Below are 22,688 nucleotides of genomic sequence, written 5' to 3'. Positions count from 1 at the left end.
AAATGCCTTGTGTGAATTCATTAACCATTCGCATTATCGTATGATGGGACGACATCATTTTCCCCCACCTCCCTTGTGCCACCCAGCAGATAGTTAAATGCACCTGTGAAACAAGTGTTCTCAGAGCTGCTACTCTATCTTCCCCCATGTCATGGTACAGTTCAGGTTTGACTAAACTGCTAATATTCTATTTTAGACTTATTTTTACTACCAAAATTCCATGGATGACTACATAAACATATGTTGAAGCATAAGGATCCAAAGTTAAGGTACTCACTGCACTTCTACTGCAGCCGGAGGAGGACAAAGGGGAACTTACTCCCAGCATCAGCTAACTAAGGTAATTAAAACCTGGACTGGTTGTTAATCAAAAACTGAGGAAAGCCTCTATCATATGGATGGTCTGTTCAAATATTACACTTGCTTATGGGAGCATCTTCAGCAGTCAAGGGCAACTGTTGCCACCGTAAGTTTAAAAAAAGTGTAACTATTGCTGTACACAGCATAAAACAGTTCATCCTTTACTAGGTTTAAGGAAGGCTGCTTATACAGGGAATACTCACTGATGGAGGAAAAGATTTGGACTGGCCCTTAAGGTATCAAGATGTCAGTAGTCCAGAGAGCCAATGAAAATGGTAAAGGAGAAAAGGCTATGGTTAGTGATGTTAAATGTGCTTATTTTCTTTTATGCTCTCTATTGAGGTAGAACCATCTCTAGCTTCTTGTTGAATGGGCCCAGAATAGTTATTCCTTAACTCTCTCCCTCACAACAGCCTACGGGGTGGGGGGTAGATTATAGAACAGCGAATGCTGTCTCTCACATCTGGCAGGGGAAATAGTTTAAAACATAGACTTGGCCCTTCCCTTGCTGAAGTTTTCCAAGATCACTGGTGTAATTTACATGCCCTAATAATACTGGAGAAAGCTGTACAGACCACAGATAATGTTAAAAGTTTGTTTTTATTTAGACTGTACAAACAGGGCACTAATAACACTGGTTTGATATTGGGACCAGCACTATGAAATAAGTGGAGTAAGAAAATAAAAAGGCACTAGTCTTAAAAAGAGACACTCCATGTATTCTAAGAATATAATTCATTTAATACTGTTAATTTTACAGCACAAAAAATAAAACAAGCTATGATCCCCAAAATAAACTTTAAAAGCTTGCTTATTATTGCCTGAAGTTCATGGTCTTTAAATTACATACTGTTTTAATGTTTACACAGTGAAGAACTGTCTCAAATAGAAGGCCACCTTTCCCACTGCGAAAATTTCCTTTTCCCAGAACACATTTTAAATGAAAAAGTAAACAGAAAATGACAACTACACAGGAACACTTCTACTGGTCCCAAGAGGCTGTCATTTTAGGCAGCTCTCACTTTTTCAAATGCAGATAGTTGGAAATGCTTGAAAACTTGACTATAAACAAAAAGCCCACTCATTCCCAGGATGTTAATACAATATAAAAAGTTAATTACAGGCACATGAAATGGCACAAAGAATGCATTTTTTTCCCTTTACAAATATAATCAGAGCCCCAACCCAAACAGGATATAGTCCCTTTATATCCCTCTATTTATTCCTGCCTGATCTGTAAACAATTATAAATTGAGTTAGTGCTTATCCAGTGATAGACACTGACCAGTATGAAAAGTTAAAATAAAAACTCTTCTAATCAGAGGCTTCAATGTATATACATGTGTACACCAGAGGAAAAGACAAACAGTAAACCTTTTATGATTAATGGTTTTGACAACACTGCTAGTTTGAAACCCAGACACCTACATAAATGTGGCACATAATCCACTTAATGGTGCATAGATTGAAGCCATCACTTGATAAAATTAAGTATATTTTATACTCCAAACAGCTACACTGACAGTTATCTATCAAGGAACTTTTGAAGATGTGCTGAAAAGCAACAGACGATCTCAAGAAACCAATCTTTGAAGGAGAAACACAAACTGATCAAATGCAGTCTCCAGAAAATAATGAAGACATTTTGATGTAATTTTAGTAAAAGAGGTGGTGTTAGACACAGGGAGCCATTTAAGTGGTCCAAAACTAGATTCACACTTTTTTAGGTATTCTTCTGTGCTTTCTTGTATTGACACTGGCTGAGATGTTTGCTTCTTTGGGGGAAGCACCAGATTAGTTTACCAGGACAGTGCTTACAGTGGTCCAGGTACACAGTATATGCAATGAGGGAGGGTGTAAGGAAATGCTTATTTTTGATAAATTTTCCAAATCAATCATGTTTAGGGATTTTTTTAAAAATGAAAAACTCTACAGTGATGACAGCTGTCAACAGCTAGGCCAGGGCCAAAATAAGATATCCTTATTGCAGACTGAGTTTAGTGCCATTTAAGTACAAGATAACTTTCAGTAGTATGAGCTTCATAACTTACAGTAGGGTCCAGACACAAACAGGGACACTCGCTTTCTAGAGCTGCATAACTGTTTCCATTGCAAAGAACGGTTATTGCCTACAGCACCACACACTTTTAGTCAATGCTACTCTATTTCACAGTAAGTTTGGTTGGCAGTAAAATGCTTTAAGAAGAGTTTCTCCAGACTGTCAGCCATTTGATGAGCACTACAGAATATTAACAGGTAAGCTGAGATGCTTTTCTAAAAATGAACAGTGGCTGCATATTTTTTTTTTTTAAACAAACATTCTTCAGTGCCTTTTTCAAGGCACTTCAATACAGAGTTCAGAGCAACATATGCTTAGGGCTCAACAGCCCTAAAAGTATTTTTTTCATTTTATGTCAGAACATGTATTCTTTTAAGTGTTAATGTTTCACATAAGTTCCTCTAAATGCTGAAAGCAAAGTTTTGATTTCTGCATCTTTTGCTAAGCTTGAAGGCATCCTTAATACCTAAAGTGGATAAGAATACATTCTTCTGTAGGGAAGATATAAACAGAGCCTCCCAGGGGTTAAAAAAAGCATAATTTTACACATGTATTTTTGTTTATTTAAATTTTTAAATTCATTTAAAAAGAGGCAGGCAGAAGGTCATGGAGTTAGGCTCATCTGCACAAGTTGCTCTGTTTACCTATAAAAGTTTAAAGTGGTACAACCCCCTGGTATGGATGCAATTATACTGATAAGTTATGTCAGTATAAGGCACCTTTATTTCTTCATCCCCTCCCCCAAACCAGGTTGTACTAGTAAAACTGTTAAAAAAAAACAAAAAACCTTATACTCCTCCTCAAGAGCTATACCAGTACAAAAGTCTGTAGACCAGGCTTAAGTGTTTCTCTTTTAAAGCTCGTTTCTACAGTTCTAGTGCTTGCAAATCATCCAGGAACTTTTATATTTGCATTCAATATTCTGCAGAATTGGTTTTATGTATATGACAAAATGGGCTACCATTTACAATGTCAACTAAAGTTTTTATAAATGTCTTTACTTTAATCACACAAACTTTATTTCTAAGTCAACAGCAAGCTTAGAGTTGTATCAAATAGCTGCACAAGAGTTCCAATTATTGATCTATAAAGAGACTTGTTTTAACTATATTATCTTAGGACAAATTTGATCTCAAATTCAGGTCTTCCCTTCCTCAGCCAAAAAATTGCAGTTGTTTTGTTGTTGCTCTGGGTGGACAGTGATTCAAAAGTTTCATATTTGATCTGAGGATTAGAACTCCCCTCCTACTGAGTAAGTAAAACATGCTGTTCCTGAAAGCCTCAAACAGAAAAGATTATTTTCTTGCTCCTACTTATCTGCCTATATGGTTTGTCCTCTCCAGCTTAAGGGCCAAAATAGTTCTAGACGTGATACTACAGTCTGGATGATGCAACTATGGTATGGTCAGCGTATGACTTCAGTGGTGTGCATTCCAAATGTGTATAAAAAGAACCATCAAACTGCAGCAAGCTAGAAAAATGGACAATGCTAGCAATGTGCCATTAACAGTCATCATCCCCACCTCAAATGATGCTTATCATAGCCAGAAAAATGAAGCAGCAGTGTAAGCTGGGCAACAGGAATCACTCATTTTCATCTGGGTTTTGAGGGTCAATTATTTTGACGTGCGTGAAAGGGAAGAGCCCTTTTCTGCCATTGACTTCACCTTCCCACTGACCATTTATATTCATCCTTGTAACCTTCACAATGTCTCCAACCTGCATAATAAAAAAAAAGTGTTACTACATTACAGGATTACAGTTGCTAGCATAAAGATATACAATCAAACTGGGGAGAAAGATTTAGAGAAAAATAGCTTGATTAATTTCAAAGTAAGTTACTCTAACTACAAGTTTTTGTAAGGTTTTACATTTATGTACACATTTCCCCCTCCCCTTCATTTTTCTCATGGGGCAAATTAACTGAATTATACAGGAACAACAATGTGTTCCTCTCAGTCTTTCCTCTGGGAGAGAGTGTGTGGTTTATTATTTACTTTAGGTGTACAACAGTATATTTAGCTTACACATACAGTGATACCTCTTTGAAATATAGACATTACATTTCATTAATACTATGTTAGTTTTAATGAAATGTGATGTCTATATTTCAAAGGAATGCAGTATTCACACTGTTAAAGATTCCAACTCTAAGTAGGTCAGTGCTGTTAAACAAGGTTGAATTTCAGAGTTACAGGAAAAATCTTGATTCATTGTATGGTCACATTTATTTTAATTGCTTGAGGGGATGCAGTAGTCAGTTTTCTAAATCAATGCTACCTTTCCTATTAAAGAGAAAAAATACATTTGAAACTAATTCTTTTATCATTTATAAGAGCTAAAATAAAGATTCTAGCTTTTTTCACCATTTCTATCACTGCTATTTGTTAAAGAGCAGGAGCAATGTCAAGACAATGCCTTCCCTTCCTTTATGAAAATAACAAGAACTAAGGAACTTAATGCTAAATAAGCTGGAAGTTAGACTTTTTTGAAAAATGGATACTACCTATAGCTTAGAAAGAGCAGTGCATGAAGCAGAATACCCAGCATCTCTACTACCAACTAGTGTCAAAGTAAGTTGGCTAATATCTTTGAAATATTTCAAATGTTTTAAATACTTCAGAACATTCTCCCATTCAAACTTTACCCCCTGCCTTCCTGTTCTGTTCATAATTACATTGTATCAATATGGGAACTGCAGCAGATGCTTACTTTAACCTCTCTCTTAATGTAACATTTTAGCAGCTCATACAATTCAGTAGTGACACATGAATAGCCGGTGCCGGCTATACTGAATCCAGTCATGGAAAATTCACCACCTTCCTGAGTGAACATGGGGGCCAATTACAATTAATTTGTCAGAATCAAAGCTTTCATTTTAAAGAAAAGCTTCCAGCTGTAATGAATGAAGAACATTTTTTCAAAATTTTCACTGGTGCTGTCTTCCTAATTCTGCAGCCATCTTCAGTGTTTGCTTCTGCTGATGCTTATAGCTCTCCCAAACTACAAAAAAAAGTTGTCAGTTTTCCATTTTGCTTTTCCAAAGTTAGCAGCCATGAAATGGACAAGAATCCAGTTAATTTAACTCTGCTGCTACATGGGAAAGCAACAACTAGCAGAGGCAAACACCAGGTGGATATTAACTAGCAATTGGAAACCAAAAAGAATTTTGCAGGGAATAGAGGCAATCAGTAGAATGAGCAAGGTGCAAAATTGAGCTGCTTGAAAGAACAGTGAAACATTTCAAATTTTGTAACTTACAGGGTTTAAGTTTTTAATATAGTTAAAAAAACCCTCCAAACCTGACCAGCTCTATAGCTGGTTGAAAACCTGTTTTGTTTTGAACAAAAATGTAAATCAAAATGTAGACAATTGACTAGTTTAGTGTGGAATGGCAGAGAACACCATCCTCTGCCATGCTATGGGGAGAAAGTTTTCCAGATGTTAAGTATCACCTGCCCATCCAATGAAGAAACAGCAGCTAAATATTATACAAAGAGTGGTCACCAGGTGCACAGCTTTCCCTTGGTATTTAGTATTTTTTAACAAGTACTTACTAAATGTGGTATTTATAATTCTTTACCCTGTGCATTCCAGTGTATCAGCAAAATCACTAAGTAAATTGTATTTGGCCCTCAGTTTGTAAAAAAAAATCCTGTTCTAGCCTAGTCTCTTCTAATACCACAGTTTAGCCCCAGTCAGACTATTTAGACCAAGTTACCTAAAATGATTGTAATGTTTAAAACTGGTTCATCTAATCTAAAAACGATCTGTGCCAGCATCTTTAAATTGCAGCGAGGACATTGTTTTTACAGGTTTGTATGACACTCCATGTTTATGTCCGTGCTTATTGCTGTTGCAGTTTCTAGTCAAATAAGATTTTTATATCTTTTCAACAAAAGTGTCACATATAAAGAAAATTCCTAAGTATTTTTCACAAAGTTGAATTAGTACCAGATACCCTCAAGCCAGTTGTTTAAATGGACTATTTACGACCATTTGAATAAGACTACTAGGCATATTATTTGTATAAATGACTTGAAAGGCTATATGTAGCTGATGCTCTCTCTTTAAACTTTTATTAAAGGAGCCTTGCTTAAAGTACAATTTAAGCTACCTACAGCAGCAATCTCCTTGCAGCCATTATGAACATGTAAATGCTGAACGTTCTTCAGAAGCAACTTCTTAAAAAAAAAACTAGTAAACTGCTCTTTACATAGATACTTAAGTAAGCTTTATGCTGTACATAAAAATGTTAAGTTTTTCAACCCCTCCCTGCCGCTTCTAAGGGGAAATACCATAATATATCATAAGAGACTAGTTTAAAATAGGTAACCTTTCAAAAGAAATCAAAATCTCCTTCAAAATTTTACTCACTTATACCCATTTATTTCTCCCAGTTTAAAACGACTACCATTGACAGAAATGCAATTGTACATTTAATACTGACTTTGTTTAAAACAGACAGAGGTTTCAGGTAACAGTTTGCTGGAAATATTCAGCAACTATCATTGGGACTCATGAGTACAGTGGTTGGAGACTAGTGAAACATTTCCTATTTCTGCTCTGTTCAAATTTTCTGCAAGTCAGTTGAAAGCAATTTGCTGTTGTAGTACTTCATTTCCACCTTGTGTATTTCTCAGATTTATCAGACTGAATTTATTGTACTCCAAGCATGTGTACAGCATTTAGAACATTAGACAACAAAACCATATCAGACTAGACTAACAATTTAGGGACTCAAGGTTCTCCTACTCTCCACAGAAGAGAGACCTACCTCACTCTCACATAAGCTTTCTCAGACAGATATGCCTTACTGCCTGCCCCAAAGGTCGAATCCCCACCAGCTGGGAAGAAAATTGAAGAATTCCAGATTTTTACTAAGAATCTCCTGTCTCCATCTCCAAGATGTTTTAACTTAGGACTGATAGTTTGACAGCACTTTGGCTGATCAACTAGTGGGACACTAAGATTTAAACTATATATGGCTTTACTGACCACCACCAGCCCCATTTTAATTGCTCCTAGAATTGAACTGTTTTAGAGTAGCAGCTGTGTTAGTCTGTATTTGCGAAAAGAAAAGGAGTACTTGTGGCATCTTAGAGACTAACAAATTTATTTGAGCATAAGCTTTCGTGAGCTACAGCTCACTTCATCGGCTGCATACCACTGTAGCTCACGAAAGCTTATGCTCAAATAAATTTGTTAGTCTCTAAGGTGCCACAAGTACTCCTTTTCTTTTTAGAATTGAACTGGAAGCCAGTACAAATTATGGAGCAAAAAGGTATATGCAGCAGAAGCTGGGGATGTAAATATTGGCAAAAAAGTTAACCAGTTAAACGATCACAATTATATAGTTTAACCTATTAACCAAGGTAGCGGTGGGGGGGGGGGAAGGAGATGACAACACTAGCATGGCAGGGTTCCCGCTTCCTCCTGATGCAGGGACATTGGGGTTAACAGTTAACATTTGTTAACTGGTAAGCCTAATGCTTACCGTAACAGTTTAACCTTTTACCTCCCTAGCAGAAGCATATTTGTATGCATCTGCATCAGCTGGAGTTTGGATGGTTTTAGCCCCACAGAGGGCACTACCATAATCAAATTTTGGATGTGACAAATACTCATTGAACAGTGACAACACTCTAGCTAACAACCTATTTCAGAACGATTTCCTCTTGCTCCAGCCCAGGTGACTTTTCCCAGAAAGGAAGATTAGAGACAAAACTGTCATGCTCAGCACCAGGAGACTACTAAAGTACTGGCCTAAAATGTATGTTTAGGAAGCTGCTGACAATTTACATAAATAAAAGGACCTAATGGCATGGTGCTAGATTTAAATAACCTGTCAGGGCATAGTTCTAAAATGCAGATTGTGCACTCAACTTGCATCATAGATCTCCAAAGCTCTTACACCCTAAAACCAACCAATTTAATCTGAAGCAGGTGAATTTTATCCATGAAGTGGTAAAACTCCTCACAACAAGAAAACAGTCAACCAAATTTGAGCACTGACAGCAAGGTGAATCCATTTTACCAATCTCCCAGAATATTTATCTGTATACAGTATGGAAGAACGCCACAACACCAATCACCTTTATCGCTTTGTCTGACTTCAAAAAAAATTGTATTAAATCACATTCAGAATGTTATTTCTTCTATCTTGCAATAAAGGGCTGCTTAGTAGAGGAGTACTTAGTGTGTAAAATATGATCCTGCTAGTTCACCTTACGTTTTCCAAACACATGCTCTACACCAAAGTTAATTTAACATGGATTTACTCCAAGAAATAGCTTTTAAGAAAAGTTCTAGTGGCCACAAGTTTCCTAACAAAACATGAACATTTCCTTTTCTTGAATACATTTCTGCTGAGCAGCACTGAAAGAAAAAAGGCTTTAGGAGAGTGGATGTAGAAGCGATGCACCAGAACTCACCACGTATTTCTAAAGAAGATGTTTAACAATTATTATTAGTAGAAGCTTCTGAACATCCTCTCATACTATATCTACAAAAGTAAAGCTGTTTCCTTCAGAAGATTTTGTGAAAAGGATTCTGAAACAAGATTTTGAGCAGACATGTTAACGAATGTCAATGCAATGTCAAAAAGAAAAGGAGTACTTGTGGCACCTTGGAGACTAACCAATTTATCTGAGCATAAGCTTTCGTGAGCTACAGCTCACTTCATCAGTATGCATCCGATGAAGTGAGCTGTAGCTCACGAAAGCTTATGCTCAAATAAATTGGTTAGTCTCCAAGGTGCCACAAGTACTCCTTTTCTTTTTGCGAATACAGACTAACATGGCAGTTACTCTGAAAAATGCAATGTCAAGTCACTGTGGGATGTATTTTAGGAGTTTTATATTTTGTTTGAGAATTTAATATATAAACTTCCTATATCTGATTAGTCAGCATACTGAAAATGATTTAAAACAAAATGTTTGTGGAAAAATAAGGTCAACAATGGCAAATTATAGAGGTGTTTCAGATGTTCCCATGCTCTTCTGAATAAAAAACACTAGAGAACAAAATATTTGATCAGAAAGTAATTTAAGCCACTACTAAGGATGGTCATAATTAGGGCCTGGGACAGAGGGTGAGTGGAGGAAGTCAGGAGAATGAGCAAGGTTCAGAATACAGCTTAACCACAGGACAGTCAAAACCTGGGGGGTACATTTCCCAGCTCTGCCACAAACTTCTTTTATGACCTGGACAAGTCAGCTTCAAGACCTCATTATCCCCAATTCATAAAAAAAGGTCAATGCTTAGTTATCTCAGATGTTTTGAGGCTAACTTCATTTGCAAAGCATGTTAATATGTCTGGGAGGGAAGAGTAAAATATTGGACTCTTGAAATGAGAAATTCTTTAGAGGTACAGACATTTAGTCCCACCCAATGATAAAATTGGAATGTATTTTAAATTATGTTCCAGTTTCAGCATGAATTCAAAGCCCCAGGAAATATAGCTCTTGCAGTATGCTAGTCAAAGTGTTACTCATGTACTCTAGACTCTTCCATACCTGTGTTTTCCATTTGGAACTGATTCATGCATCATAAAAAGGGAAGAAGTTTGGTGAATATCATTTTATTTATAGAAAATGATAAGATTACATCCAAGTGAATTTTACAGCTACTCATTAACAATTTCATGAAGACACAAGTGATGTGTGTTTGGGGACAGGATTGACCATGGAACACAGGAGATGCAAATCATAACTGTAAATCAGTGGTTCACTGGTAGCTGACTAGGTCAATAGCTGTCAGAAATAATCAAATGACTGTTTGGAATCTATCTGGAGTTGGTAATCTCATTCCAATTCTTAACAGGCAGGTTGTCTGCCTCACAACCGGTAATTCTGCTGAGAGAATCACTGTTGGTGTACAATACTGAATGGATCATGAAGATTTGGCTACCCATTCAAAACCAGGCACAATATGGGGTTGAGAAGAGTATCTGAGGTCCAACTGAACCAGGAAAATAGTGGCTGGGGCTAAACTGCTGCAGTGAAGAGAGGTACAATCTGCAGCAAAGTCCAGCTAAGTGGAAGGAAGAAGCTGGTACTATGTAGAGGTGGCAGTCATGCTAGGTCACTAGGGGCAGCAGGAGGGATGAAGGGAAGGGTGTCATTGGGAGATTAAAGGAGTCAACAGCAGGGAAATTATGCAAATATTTCCATGTTACATTGGGTGCCAAAGCTAAGGGACAGCAGAGGATGGTAGAGAAATGAGATGCCCAGGCCAAAGAATCTAGCCACTTGGACTAGGGGGCAAGACTGTCATCCATTAAAGTCTCTTCACACCAAGTAAAACCACCAAATTGGCATATAGGGGGCCTAAAAATGACATCCTACAGGAACAGAATTCCCCCAGTGCAGGGACTGAGGAAGACACCATAAGGTTATCTTCCAAGGATCTCTTTGCAATCCCAGTATAGGGAATTACAGTGGTGTACGAACAGCTAGGGAAAGGCTGCCCTGAAGTGGTAGGTGCAAAGGTGGCTTAAAGACCCCTTAGATTCCCCATCTCTTCCAAGGTACAGCACAGAATTTCAACCAGCATCTCCAGCACACCTACATCTGGGGGGAGAAGAGAAATGAAGAGACTCCCAATATAGCTAGATTAAAAATCTCATCCAGAAAAAGCTCTAGCAGTAAGCCAACAAAGGCACTGAAGTGAGGATTTGGTACACCTCATCTAATAAGGAGACTGGAACAAAAAAATTGGCGCCAGGATTCCTATGATTAATATAGGATGTCTATGGGACTTGTCCTGGTGGTAGTCTCAAAATAAACACTTGTAACTTGTGTGTACGTGTGTAGCTTCAAGTATTATGTAAACAGATGTTGTAGATGTGATGTTTAAAATATTAAGCATTTTAAATATCTTTACTTACACTGTTTTCTTCCACAAAGGAAATTTACCATTGCTGTATGAACATTAATGAAAAAAGTAGCCTAATTTTTGCCACTCACAGTTTTGTACATCATCATCAGGGGAATCTAACTACTGGCACATTTTGTCCTACTTGTGCCTCAATTTTCCTATACTATTAATTGTTTTCTTTGTAACCTAATTGTAACAAGCCCAAGAGAGAGAGTCTAGAAGTCAGTTATATAATTAAGGTCAACAGATATCTATTTTGGTGAAATAAATACTTCAGTGACATACTCAAAACTTTTCCACAGCTATACATTTGCAGTCAAATGCCACCTGAAAAATGAAATAAGCCACTTCTAAGCTGGTTATAAAGTAGGACTTGAAAAACTGCCCTCCACAGTGAACAGGAATCTTTCCTAAGAAAATGTCATCAAGTTTGCAAAATTTAAGCTTTCATTAAAAACAAAACAAAGCAAAAAACACACTTACGGGGAACTAACTCTTCTGATTGCAAAGATAACCTTCGTAATGTAAACGGTGTTAAACAATGCAGTGATGTCTCTTTAGAATTAAGATGACATTGCCACAGCAAAGAGTTCTGGCTGATGCTACTGGTAGATTGGGGCTACTATTGCTTTGGACGACCCTGTTGGGTGGGGAGGCTTTTGTTAGGAACATAGTACCCCAAGGATAGCTGCCACTCACAGAGGGCACTGTATTAGGCTACCCCCCCACTACCAAGGGACTCTGCCAAGTTAGTAGGTCCTCACCCCAATAAACAAAAAGAGCCTTCTGCCTGGGTTGCAGGAAGACCAGCACAAACTCGAGAGCCCTCTTCTGACATGGTAGGTAAGGGCCTCTTGATTCCTTAGGCAGCAGCTCCATTTCTGTGATGGGCTGAGGTCAGTCTAGTTCAGGACATGGGAACATCAGCGCCGAGTGTGGCTAACAGCATACATTTTATTTAAGGGGGTACCCAGCATTAACTGATCCAACAAGGGTATTTGGCACCATTAACTTGGTGGCAGAGAATTCAGCCAGGAGAGATGAAGCAAAGGAGGCACCCAACCAACAGGAGAGAGCACTGCTTTGGGTACTGGTGTATTTTGGCACAGTCAGGGCTTCATCCTCAGACTAGCAGGTGTCAAGTAAGTTTTTCAAGTCCTGATTATAAGCTCATGTAAATTTAAGACAACCAGTAGAAAGCCATGAAATCCCCAATATTGGGAAACCTAAGGTAGGATGTCCCTTACCCCCAAACTCCTTCCACCAGAGCTTCTGAAAGTGTGTGTGGAGGGGAGTAGACCGGGGTGGGGGAATAGTCTTTTGGCTAAAACATAAGATTGAGGATAATAAAATTTGGGCTCTATGCCCAGTTCTTCCACAGAATTCCTATATATCCTTGGGTCTGTTTAAAAGCATCTCGCAGTCTGGACCTGGCCTGCAGGTTGCCTATTGACTACTCTGGCATTAAACTATGACCTTACAGGAACTATTACTTAGTTTATTGATATTAAACCTCTGCCTCTTCAAGGCCCTACATGTTTGGTCAGTGCTTCAGAGGTCCACCTAGGTCCTAGGGAAGCAGAATGAAGACCACAAAAGAATTCCTTGGTAAGTATATCCACTGGAAACACTGGAAAAGATAGTATAGTAGCTGCTGAGATTCTGTATGTAGATGTATGGAAGAGCTGCAGCCACTGTGACTATGAACAGAAGTTGAGCAGCCCCTCCTAACTTCACTTCAGAGGTCTCTGACAAGACACCATGTGACCCCCAATATTAATTCTTAGCTAAAACTGATGATTGGGCAGAAAGATCTCCCTCCCCAAAGAACTGACAAGGCAGAAGCAATGAAAGCGTGCACAAGAAGAAAAGACCACCTTTTAATCAGACTCCAGATATTTGGAGGTTCAACAATCGAGCCCCATTGGTCTGAGGCAGTTAATTCCACAGGAACAGTGGTGAGAGTCTGAAGTGACCACATAGCTAGAGTTACGGAAAAGAAAATTTAAAGTATATTTGGGCAAGTTATCACAGGTTCTCCCCACCCCTCCTTTTCGAGCTTCCATGGCATGCTCTTCCCACCCCAAACTAAGCCTCCTGCCTTGATTTCCGAAGCAGGAGTAGCTCAGCAGGATGCAATTGTATATTGAACATGGCATTGAAAAATTGTTGCCTATATTATTTGCACAAATATGTTAGCGTAGGGCTTCTTGCAAATAGTGGGCCAATGGCTTTCCCCCCACTCCCAGAGTAGAATCCTTTGGTGCATTTTAATCTTTAGTCTCCTCACAAGAACACATCAAGAATCCTCTCCCTGCCAGTTAAGGTCCAATTTTTGACCCTGACAGTGTCACTTTATGCAGAAGGGACATTTAAATGAATAAAAGGTAGGAAAATTGTTAGACAACATTATTTTAAAAGGTATATAAAATTGCTGGGTCTGTAGACAGGAGGCATCTGCTTTAACAGCCTTAGTTTCTGCCATGTTTTTGAAGCAGAGCACCAATGAAGGTTCAGAAGAGTCTCCTTATGGAGACCATTACTTAATAAAAAGTTTACATACCTAAGAAGCCATATATATAATATCTTTGCTTGCTCTCTTCTTGCATTTTCTCCCTTATCTCCCCACTCCCTGCTGAAAGCAAGTGAGCCACAATTATACAACACTGCATTCAGCATTGCATTCTGTGACAATCCATTGCTTCCAGCGACATTTAGTGGATAGGTTTTTCAGCTTCATTCACATGAGATGTCAAGAACGGGACCTATGTTTAACTTTAGATAATGCGGTGTGGCCAGCCAGCATTGATGGCACCAAATTTACCACATCTAAAAAACACATTAACATGGTTTGTCCCTTTTCAGTGTTTTAAACTAGTTTAGCTATAACCATGCTTAAACATGGCTCACCAAACTATTCAGGGGCTACAAAGCATAGCCATAAATCATTTGTTCAACACACCATACCCAACATATTAGTTCTAATTATCTCTGGAGGATGCTAGAACTAGTTCTCCCAACCAGGATCACTAGTGTGGCCCTCCAGGATTCCCACTGCAAAACAAAGCTCAATGAGCACCACACATAGTTCAAGTGCAGGAGAATAGCCAAGCCAACCAGATTATTATTTCCTTTGCCACTGACAGAGGTGATGGACCCACATGTTTCCAGGGCAGGGTGTGCCCATCCCATTATTCTTACAAACACAACCTAGTAAACAATTCATATTATGGAAAAAGAAAAGAATCTGAATTAGGTACATCTTTTATATGTACTCTAGTCCCTTTCTAAAGGGAAGTGGTATGGATGAAGCAATTCTTTTTGTAGAGCTGTTATGGTATGAAGAAAGACCTTGTTCTCTCAGTTACTTGAGTTAGAGAGTCAGGCGAAGCCCAATCTACTCAAGACAACCACACAAATGAATGACTCAAATGAATTACATAATCAGGTTGCCAACATTTCAACTAAGTTGTGCTCTTATTTTATTAAATTAACTACTGAAAATGTTAGAAACATAGAACTTGATAAAAATCTTACCTCTAGTGCCAAGGCCGTCTTGTCATAAGCACATGGTACTCTTTTTTGAATAGCTTTGGCATAGACTGGTCCATTCTGTGTTGATGGCAGAGGGTTGATCACTGCTCCAGGTGTACTGGATACAGAGGGAAGGGGACTCGTGGTCTGAGGTTGAGCATAAGCGTGGGCAGGTTCTGGAATACCATAGCTGTTGGAATTCCTGTTCCCATGTTTCCCATGAGGGGATGATCTCACCAGCTTCTCTACATAAGGAACAGGGATCATCCCAACACGACCATCTTTGTTTCTGGCACTCCACCACTGGTCTTCAGGCTTCTCTACAATTACCAGTATCTCACCCTTTTTAAATGGCAGATCTTCAGCATCATTCCCAAGAAAGTCATAGAGAGTCCGAACATATTCCAGATTTTCTTCTGCAGTGGGAATGGTAGGGGCTGATCCAGATCCCATTGGTGGACTTGGATACCTGAATATTTAAATAATAAAACTTTTAATAGTAGATATTTACCTTATTCTGTATACTGGGTAACAAAATTTACTCTAATGTTAATGAATAGTCTATTGTTAAAAAGTGATAAAGAGATACTAAGAAATTCAGCTGTTACTAGATTACCAGTTTGATAGCACTTTGAAGCATTTAGTACGACTAGTGCTTACTTGAAGTCTCTAACTAAACAATGAGCTAAAAGCTATATACTGTGTAGTCTCTCAAGAACTCATTTTAAAAAGTCAAATTTTTCATGGAGGCTGGAGAAAAATGGATGAAGGATGTATGTTTTATCTTACTGATTCAATACAGCAAGGTACTTTATTATTTTAATTAACTTAGCACCTGGAAGTCCTAGACATTGTGCTACACACTATACAAACACAGCACAAAAAGACATTCCTGCTCCAAAGGCTTACAATCTAAGTATAAGAGAAGAGACAACAGATGGATATTGTCAAGTTTTTCATAGGCATCACAGCAAAGGAGATTTGAAGGTGAATAATGAGGTAGTTTCACAGAAGTGTGCGTGGCAACATAGGAGAAACAACAAAGGCATTTGTTTGAAAATTTAACAAGTAGGTAGCGGAGGCTTGCGACACAGGACAGAGGCAGGCATCCACAACTTGATATTGAATGAGAGAGGACAGGTAGGGTAGAGATTGACTGTGAAGGGCCTTGAAAGTGAATACAAGCAGCTTACATTTGTCATAAGAGAGAATGGGAAGCCAGTGGAGGAATACAAAAAGAGGGTGACATGGTCAGAGATAGACTTGAAAAATTAATTTATGGCAGCATCCTGAATGGCAACAAGCAGAGCAAGATTGCATTTATCAGGGCCAGAGAAAAGGATATTGCAGTAATCAACATGCAAGATGATGAGAACTTGGAAGAGAGTTTTAGTTGTGTGGATTGATAGAAAGGTTGTATTTTAGAGATGTAATGTAGAAAGAATATAGTCAGGATGTGAAGACCCAAAGAAGTCAGAGTTGAAGCTGACACCCAGGTTACAGGCCTAAGCAACAGGCAGACAGACTATTATCCACAGTGATCAAGAAAAGAGGTAACAGGAAGAGTTTGGGAGAAAAGATTAAGAACTCTGTTTTAACCATGTTTAGCTTGTGTTGGCAGCTGGACATCAGAAAGACAGGACAAGATTTTAGTTTGGACAAAAGGTGACAAGTCTGGAGTAGGGAGGTAGATCTGTCAGTCATCAGTATAAAGACAGTAGTTTAACTTGTGTTTGTGGATGAGATTACCCAGAGATAAAATGGTGTAGAATTAAATTCCACTGTAAAATAGTCTCAATTTGCTGGGTAACGCTAGATAAACTGTCCTTACAAAAAAGGAAATTTAAGACTTAAGTATGCATTCCTCTTTTTACACGTACAATAATCCTATAGTGCAAGGTTTGAAAAATCCACTCCTCCATCACAAGGTGGCAGCTTCCCTGGGCAAGTATGGTGATCTAGTGTCAGTTTCTACAGAATGTAAGTTATTTAAAATGAAAAAGTTTCTAGCTCATATGGTTGCAGACTCCAATCTTGCCTCTCTGACTGCTGCTTTAGAACTTTTCTTAACAGAGTGAAATTAAAAAGCCTGTTCAGATTATTGCCATTATGCAGAACTCTGTATGCAGCACTGAAACAGTCAAGAATCATGGCAGTTTTGTACTGTTACTGCGTGGGAAAGAGATGAGCAGAGGCAGGCAGTGGAGTTATTCAGGAAGACCCAAAATACAAAGAAAAGTAGCGGAGTGTCTCCAGCCCCCTTGCAGCAGCCTGAAAACCCTTGTGGGATATGGGGGTTGCAACAGAAGACAACCCAAGGCATAACTGCTGCTTCAACTGACCTAGCTTCACCCTTAGTACTTCAGAAACAGCAATAAAACTGTATTTAAAAATAAGCTCCCAGTAGCCTAGAACAGTGATTACTTTACAGCAAAAATAATCCGTACAAAACACACACTTTCTTTTGGTGCTCAGCAGTTGCCCCATTCCTTAAAAACGATGGAAAAGAAAAGTATACTAAAATTGAGAACATAAAGGTACCCCATTTAGGTAATTTTCATTTTATTTACTATTCTTCATTTTATTACTATGCCTTCACAGTTTGAGAACACTTCACAATCACACCTCACTACAGCCAACAATGCTAGTGTTTCTTTTGCCCATCATTGATCTAGTACAGGTTAACTGGTATTAACAGGGGAAGCACTAATGTAGGCCAGAAATAGATTTACCATGTTGGCTAACCACAATGATAAGAACTTCTATGACTAGTCCATATTAATGCTTCCACTTATGCAGCTACATTGCTGCTATACCAACAGTGGGAAAAGTGCTGTAAAATACCACACACAGAATAAAGACAAGTTTACTGTTAAACTTGTCAAAGCTTAACCCATAACATTCTGGAGGGAAAAAAAAAAAAAAAAAAAAAGACTACCCATCAATTTAACAAGCTATTCAGGAAAAAATCATATGGAACAATACTTGTTTAAAATGAACTACTGAAGTCAGAAAGGACAAAAAGAAAAAATACAATACTCTGATATAGTCAAGAGCAAGAGACCAGGTACACTTGCAATTACAGTCAAAACTTGCATCTGATTCAAAGCGTAAGTAACCAACAAACAGCTCAGAATAATCTGTTCACTTAATTGAGTAGAATTGTTAGTTCTTAAATGCAAAAATGCTCCTCTACATAAGTATTTTTAAGCTAAGGGTTGAGCTGATCACTAAGTATGCAACAAGCAGTTTTTTACATTGTTTTTTAAAATTAATAAAGGATGAATAGCATCTTCAAAACACGAGAACCCTGGAATAAGATATTCCACTAAAAAAAATTTGTACCAATGAGTTTACAAGGAGGGAAAAATAATACTATCACCTATTTCCAAGACCATGCAACTGGCTAGTCACGATGCTATCCGAGTCCTATACTACAAGAACACAAGTTGAGAAATGCTGCCGCTGAAAAAAAATTGGTTCCCACCCCATCCCATCGTCTCTTTAAAGAGAAAAGAACTTTAAGATCCTACCATCATGTCACTGAATTTCTACAGCTGTAAATTTTTAACACAAAGGCTGAATTAGGGTAACAATTTAGATAGTTTTGCTTATAGCGTATTTCCTCTTCCTAATCAATCCCATTTGTAGTATTACAACTACTGCTAGGAAGCTTGTCAGTTTGCGTTAACTTAGGGCCCAATTCTGCATTCTTTATGCAGGCAGAATTCCAATTGATTTCTATAGTTTTGCCTGCATCCTGAGTTTGTTCACTGAACTAAATCATCCCTATATGCTCAAGGCCAATAAAAAGATGGCAAATGAGTGAGTGGGTTTGCCTGTGATCAAGTTAGATGGCACCAAGGCCTCAAACGGGTAAAGAAACCAAATTAAATCACTAAAGCACATGACTGAGAATAGAGGCTTAACTTCTAGTAAAGCAATGCAGTATCCAAGTGGAGAAGAATTAAGATAAACAAAAGGACTGTGAAGGAATATCTGCAATAAGCCACAACCCTCCATTGATTGACAATGTGAGATACCAGGCAGTCCTGCTCAACTGCTCCTGCAAATGGGTAAGACCACCTGTTAATTACTAAGCAGCTGTCTTTTCTGCCAAAGCATGATCATTACTACTGAACATTTTTTAGCATTTAGTTTTAAAAATACCAAGTGATGCTGTTTCCACCAGGTCCCAGGCAAAACTATTCCACTGCTTAATAATTCTATCTGGAAGCTTTTCATGACAGCAAGTTTTTCTACTCAGTAGAATTTTTTGACAAGCCTATTTGACAACTAAGTTTGGAGCTAAATTTAAATTAAGTATCAGTCTAGCTGAAAAGGTTCTTTAAAAAACTGGGGTCACTAATAGGGAGACTTTAAACTGTCTAAATAAATCAAGTGAGCTAAATCTGGTTCTTAAAATACCATTTTGTTTAGCTTTTTAGTATTTTATTTTATTTTCATATAACATCTCAATAGTAGCTGTTTGTGCAGGATTCCAAAGACCTCAAAGCAGGGTGCTGAGAGACTGTATAAATTAAGGATAAAGAACAAGTTCCTCAATCATTTTCTAATGTAGTTTAGTGACACAGGCAAGTACAGTCCTGTGATGGATACAGGACAAAACATTAGCTGGCTGCAGAGTAAGTGATTAATTTCTTTAGCTCATATTCTATAACAGCATTTCCCAAAGTGTGGGGCATGAAAGGCACATACATTAAGATGGGTAGGCCTTTAACATCAGATTGTAGAACTAAGTGGGAAATGCATATATTTTATTTTATTGAATGGAAGGGGGGCGGGGGGGTTCCTCAGCTTCTAAGAGTTTAGGAAATGCTGTCCTACATGCTAATGAACACTAAAATCAATGAGTTCACCATAGTCCAACTGAGTCTGTGCATGGGTTCTAAGCAGTTATACAAGTCCGTTGTAATTCACATCAGCAGGAGGCACAGGCGTAGGGAGGAATATGGACCCAAGCACAGAGAGTACCACCTCTGCTGGATCTGAGGCAGGCAAGTACAGTCACTCACAGAACAGGCTGGATACAACCTACGACCACTTCCTCACTTAAGGCAATTGCAAGCACGAAGGTGAAGGGGTTGCAGGAGAGCTCCCAGGACGATGCGGCTATACGAGCATTCGGGCGGCGCACGAGTACTACACAGACACAGTCCCCGGGCGCGGGCTGGCCGAAGGGGGCACCTACCTGGGCGCGGGCTCGATGAGCGTGGTGGTGTCCAGGTAGTGGATCTTGTAGAACTCCAGCAGCGCCGGCAAGTGCTCGAACTCCTGGTCGCCGATCTTGAAGCGGCGGCTGGGCAGCGAGTTGATGATGTAGTGGGAGACCCGCGAGTTCTCGGACACCGACAGCACGTAGTCCCCCGGGCAGGTGGACGAGTCCCGCACCAGGAACATGCCGTGCCGCTGCCCCTGCAGCCGCGTCTGCGCCTCCGCCCGCGACAGCGGGCCCACGTACCAGCTGGAGCGGTCCGACGAGTCGAAGCGAGCAGCCGAGGACATGGCAACGGGCGGGGGAGCCCGAAGGCCCGGCCGGAGAGACCCGAAGAGAGAAACGCCTGGCCGGGGAAAGCCAAGCGACGGGAAGCCCGGGCGGGGGACCTAAGGGCACGGCCGGGAAAGGAATCCCTGTGGCCGGGCAGGCGGAGGCCCAGCGTGCAGCCGGGTGGGGCGGGAGCGGCGGTCGGGCCGCTGCTTCTCTCTCAGCGGCGGGGCGTGCGGGGCATCCTTCCCGCCTCGCTCTCCGGCCGGCAGCGGGGCCCGGGGGCGCGCGGAGCGGCGGCGGGCGCAGCCAGGCCCAGGGCGCTGGCGAGGGGCGGCTGCTGTGCCAACGCCGCAGTGAGGAAGCGAAAAACGCTCGGCTCGCGCTTTATCCTATGGGCTCCTGTCCCCAGAGCCAGAGCCAAAATGGCGGCCCGCGCCGGCTGAGGGAGGATTCCGGAGAACCCGCCCCGCGCAGGCGCTCTCCGCGCCTGGGCTCGCGCCCCCAGGGGCAGGGTGCAGCCTGCTGCTCCCCCCCACAGGAGGCATCTCCGGGCAGCGTGAGCCGGTTCGGAGATGCGGTGTCTGACGCGGAGCAGCCGCCCAGCCTGTCTGGCGGCGGGGAGGGGCCGGCTCCCCCGGGCTCTGCGCCTGCCGTGGCAGAAGGAGAAGCGTTCACGTCTCTGCCGCCCGAGCTCCCAGAGTCACGCCGAGCTCTCCCCCGCCCCTCAGCGGCCCGCAGCCGAGCGCGCGCCAGCCACCGCGCCGCGTCCTCGAGGGACTTTCATCCAATCACACCGCGCCCCTCCCGCCGCCCCGGCCAGTCTGCGCTTCGTGCCCGCCTGGTCTTCCAGGAGCTTCCAGGGGGACGGGCTCGCTGGGTTCAAATTAACGGCACATGTAGAAACATAGCGGGGCTGCCAGTGTGCGCCCCCCCTCACCTGGCCCTAAGCTAGGCTAGTCCCCCGTCCCCCCCACTCGCTATATTGCCTCCCTTCCTCCTCAGTCCCCATCCCATTTCCCGTGTTCCCCTCCCTGGGCACATCCCTCACAGGCTTCTGTCCCCACCTCAACCCCAAGCACCATCCTGCTTCCCTGCCTACCCCCTCACAGTTTCCTCCCCCCTTCTCTAGTGACTAGAGGTTTCCTCAGGAGACACTGGCTTCAGGCCTGTTAAGAACAATAGGAAGCCAGGGCTATCTTTGTTGAGGGCAGCCTCACTGCCATCTTGTCGGTGGTTAAAATAGTTTCCCTAGATTTTAGAGCCAGAAGGGGCTACTGTGATAATCTCATCTGATCTGTCTAACACATGGCAAAGAACTTCAAGCAGATCTTAAAATAGCCCATTTTCCTGCCCTTTCCTATTCCTCTTCTCAGCTGAAGCTTTTCAGAAAATAAAAACCCTTCCCCCCACCGCAATATTACCAACCTTCAAAAGCCAAGACTCAGGCCTCCCCAAATGTCAAGACTGATTTAAGTATTTTAAAACAAATTTTGGATTTGTTTATTGGCCTTCAGCTCTTTAAAGCATTCGCATTTGCAATATTTTCTTTAGAAAAAGAAATGAAGAAATTTTTTAAATGAAGGCTGAGAGGCTAACATAGTAACATGACTCCATGAACTGGGGATTTTAGAAAAACACTGAATAGTGCAAGGATCACAAAAAAGTCATATAAGCAGGCAAAACAAGATCTGCTGTGTTCCTCCAAGAGGCAGGCACCCCTTGAAAACAGCTCCTCTTAGCAGCTCCCAACTCAAAGTGCCATTACTATGAGCCACAGAAACTTTCAACATCAAGGTGGTTCTAACAAAAGATAGGGCAAACCAGCCTGACTCATGACATTCTGCCTGAGGTTTGAATAGGAGCAAGAAGAGATTAACCAACCAGTATGTTCCCGCTTCAAGTGCAGCCTTTTCTCTCCACTTCCATAGTCCCAGCATATTGCTAGGTGCACCAGCTCCATGGGATTGGCCGCTTCACATTAACTAGACAGTTGTGATGGGCATGCTGGCCTAGCACAACCTCCTATTCTGCACAGTGACAGGAAGGCGCTGATACCAAAACAGAAGCCAGCCCTGGAGAATCCTTGACAGGATCCAAAAATGAGCCATTACAGTTACAGATAAACAAAAATTTAAACAAGTGCTGCCAACACTCACAAGTCTATGCTATTTTGCCTGGGGCTGGAGCCATGCCAGAAGGTTCAGCCCTCTAGTAAATTTCAGCTTTGCCAGAGGGCCAAACACCCCCACTCTAATTAGCTGCCTTCCCCCCTGACCCAACTCCTAGGGAAGAGCAGCTGTTGCAGAAGGCAGACAGAGCTCTTCCCCCTCCCCTTCAGAAGTCAAG

The 22,688-nt window shown here is 40.8% G+C and overlaps 1 protein-coding gene across 1 annotated transcript; it reads right to left on the bottom strand.

Annotated features, from left to right (window-relative positions):
• Positions 1–968: 968 nt before the first annotated feature.
• CRKL (CRK like proto-oncogene, adaptor protein) lies at positions 969–21,077 on the bottom strand. The gene is made up of 3 exons (XM_084649046.1): positions 20,046–21,077; positions 14,837–15,302; positions 969–4,138 (listed from the first exon to the last, which is right to left on the bottom strand). The coding sequence occupies exons 1-3, from the start codon at positions 20,357–20,359 to the stop codon at positions 4,004–4,006; spliced, it is 915 nt and encodes a 304-aa protein (XP_084505172.1). The 5' UTR covers positions 20,360–21,077; the 3' UTR covers positions 969–4,003.
• Positions 21,078–22,688: the final 1,611 nt, after the last annotated feature.

This window comes from Lepidochelys olivacea, assembly GCF_965140295.1.
Source record: "Lepidochelys olivacea isolate rLepOli2 genome assembly, chromosome: 15".
Taxonomy (NCBI): Eukaryota; Metazoa; Chordata; order Testudines; family Cheloniidae; genus Lepidochelys; species Lepidochelys olivacea.
The sequence above is the reverse complement of the archived record's forward strand: the minus strand, read 5'-3'. Positions and strand labels throughout refer to the sequence as shown.